Source organism: Sinocyclocheilus anshuiensis, unplaced genomic scaffold (genome assembly GCF_001515605.1).
Source record: "Sinocyclocheilus anshuiensis isolate Anshui unplaced genomic scaffold, SAMN03320099.WGS_v1.1 scaffold91, whole genome shotgun sequence".
Classification (NCBI taxonomy): domain Eukaryota; kingdom Metazoa; phylum Chordata; class Actinopteri; order Cypriniformes; family Cyprinidae; genus Sinocyclocheilus; species Sinocyclocheilus anshuiensis.
The window spans coordinates 1,578,157-1,579,847 of NW_015552636.1; the positions used below are offsets into that span (position 1 = coordinate 1,578,157).

At 38.9% G+C, this 1,691-nt stretch overlaps 1 protein-coding gene across 1 annotated transcript in view; it reads right to left on the bottom strand.

The window, feature by feature from the left end:
- The window catches only part of LOC107666667 (plexin-A1-like), a 74,054-nt gene that overhangs the window by 31,536 nt on the left and 40,827 nt on the right, over positions 1-1,691 (bottom strand). The window contains exon 11 of the mRNA XM_016458086.1: positions 1,492-1,628. Within this exon, the coding sequence (XP_016313572.1) occupies positions 1,492-1,628 (137 nt within the window). The remainder of the gene's footprint in view (positions 1-1,491; positions 1,629-1,691) is intronic.

The following is a 1,691-nucleotide window of genomic DNA, read 5'->3' on the forward strand; positions in this document are numbered from 1 at the left end:
CACACACACACACACACACACACACACTCACACACACTCACACACACTCTCTCTCTCTCACACACACTCACTCACACGCTCACTCAGACACTCACTCACACACACACACGCTCACACGCTCTCACACTCTCACGCTCTCACGCTCTCTCTCTCTCTCACACACACACACACACACACACTCTCACTCGCTCACTCGCTCACACGCTCTCACACTCTCTCTCACTCACACACACACACGCACACACACACACACACACACACGCTCTCACACTCTCTCTCACTCACACACACACACGCTCTCACACTCTCTCTCACTCACACACACACACGCTCTCACACTCTCTCTCACTCACACACACACACGCTCTCACACTCTCTCTCACTCACACACACACACGCTCTCACACTCTCTCTCACTCACACACACACACGCTCTCACACTCTCTCTCACTCACACACACACACGCTCTCACACTCTCTCTCACTCACACACACACACGCTCTCACACTCTCTCTCACTCACACACACACACGCTCTCACACTCTCTCTCACTCACACACACACACGCTCTCACACTCTCTCTCACTCACACACACACACGCACACACACACACACTCACACACACTCTCTCTCTCTCACACACACACACACACACACACACACAAACTCACACACAATAGCATTAAAATATGATAAGAAATCATATTTTAATGCTATTATTTTTTTGTACTGTGCCAAAACTGTGCAATTGCAAATATATACATTGTATGTATATATAAAAATTATATTAAAATATGTATTTTAGAAATTATTATAATACATTATATCAACACTGAGAACACTGGTAAAATAAAGTCCAAAGTAAAACACCCAGATGCATTTTGGTAATGAGAATGAGGATATATTTTCTTAATTGTTTCCATTTCTTTGTTCAACATTTAATTCTTGAGTTTGGGATGAAATATGGTATTTAAACAGTATTCCAATAAATTCAAATCACAAACATGTCAGTGTTGTGGTGCTCTTTTGCTGGAGAAATCAGTGTTATTTTAGTATGGTTTATATAGTTTATAACAAAATATTGTTTTTAAAAATATATATAATATTGTTTATAAAATATATAGTATTTTATTTTATATTTTCATTTTTGTTCAAGTTTTAGTCATTTTATGTGCTTTTGTCAGTTTTTTTTTATATTCCTATTAATTTGTTTTTATTTAGGTTTTAAGTTTTAGTAATTAAGTCATTTAACTTATTTCTAAATTTGGTTCAATTTGAAGTTTTTACCCTAATACTTCTATTTTATTTAATTTCAGCATAATTTCAATTAACAAAAATTATTTTTAACAGCTTTTGATATAATTAACAATAACAACACTGAGGGACGAATCTAGAAGTGTAAACTTGAATAAAATGCATCTGATTTAGTTTTGAAAATGCTACAGTGTTGACTGATAGAAATAACAATGTCACGTTCAGATCAGCGCACCTCTCGAAGCGGCAGGTGTTGAGTCCGATCTTGATGGAGACGGCGCTGCCCGAGTTCAGATGACTGCCGTGAATAGTGATCCTCGTTCCTCCGGAAATGGGCCCGTATGACGGCTGCACACGAGTGAAGTACGGCGACTGGACACACACACACACACACACACACACACACACACACACACACACACACAAAGAGTATAC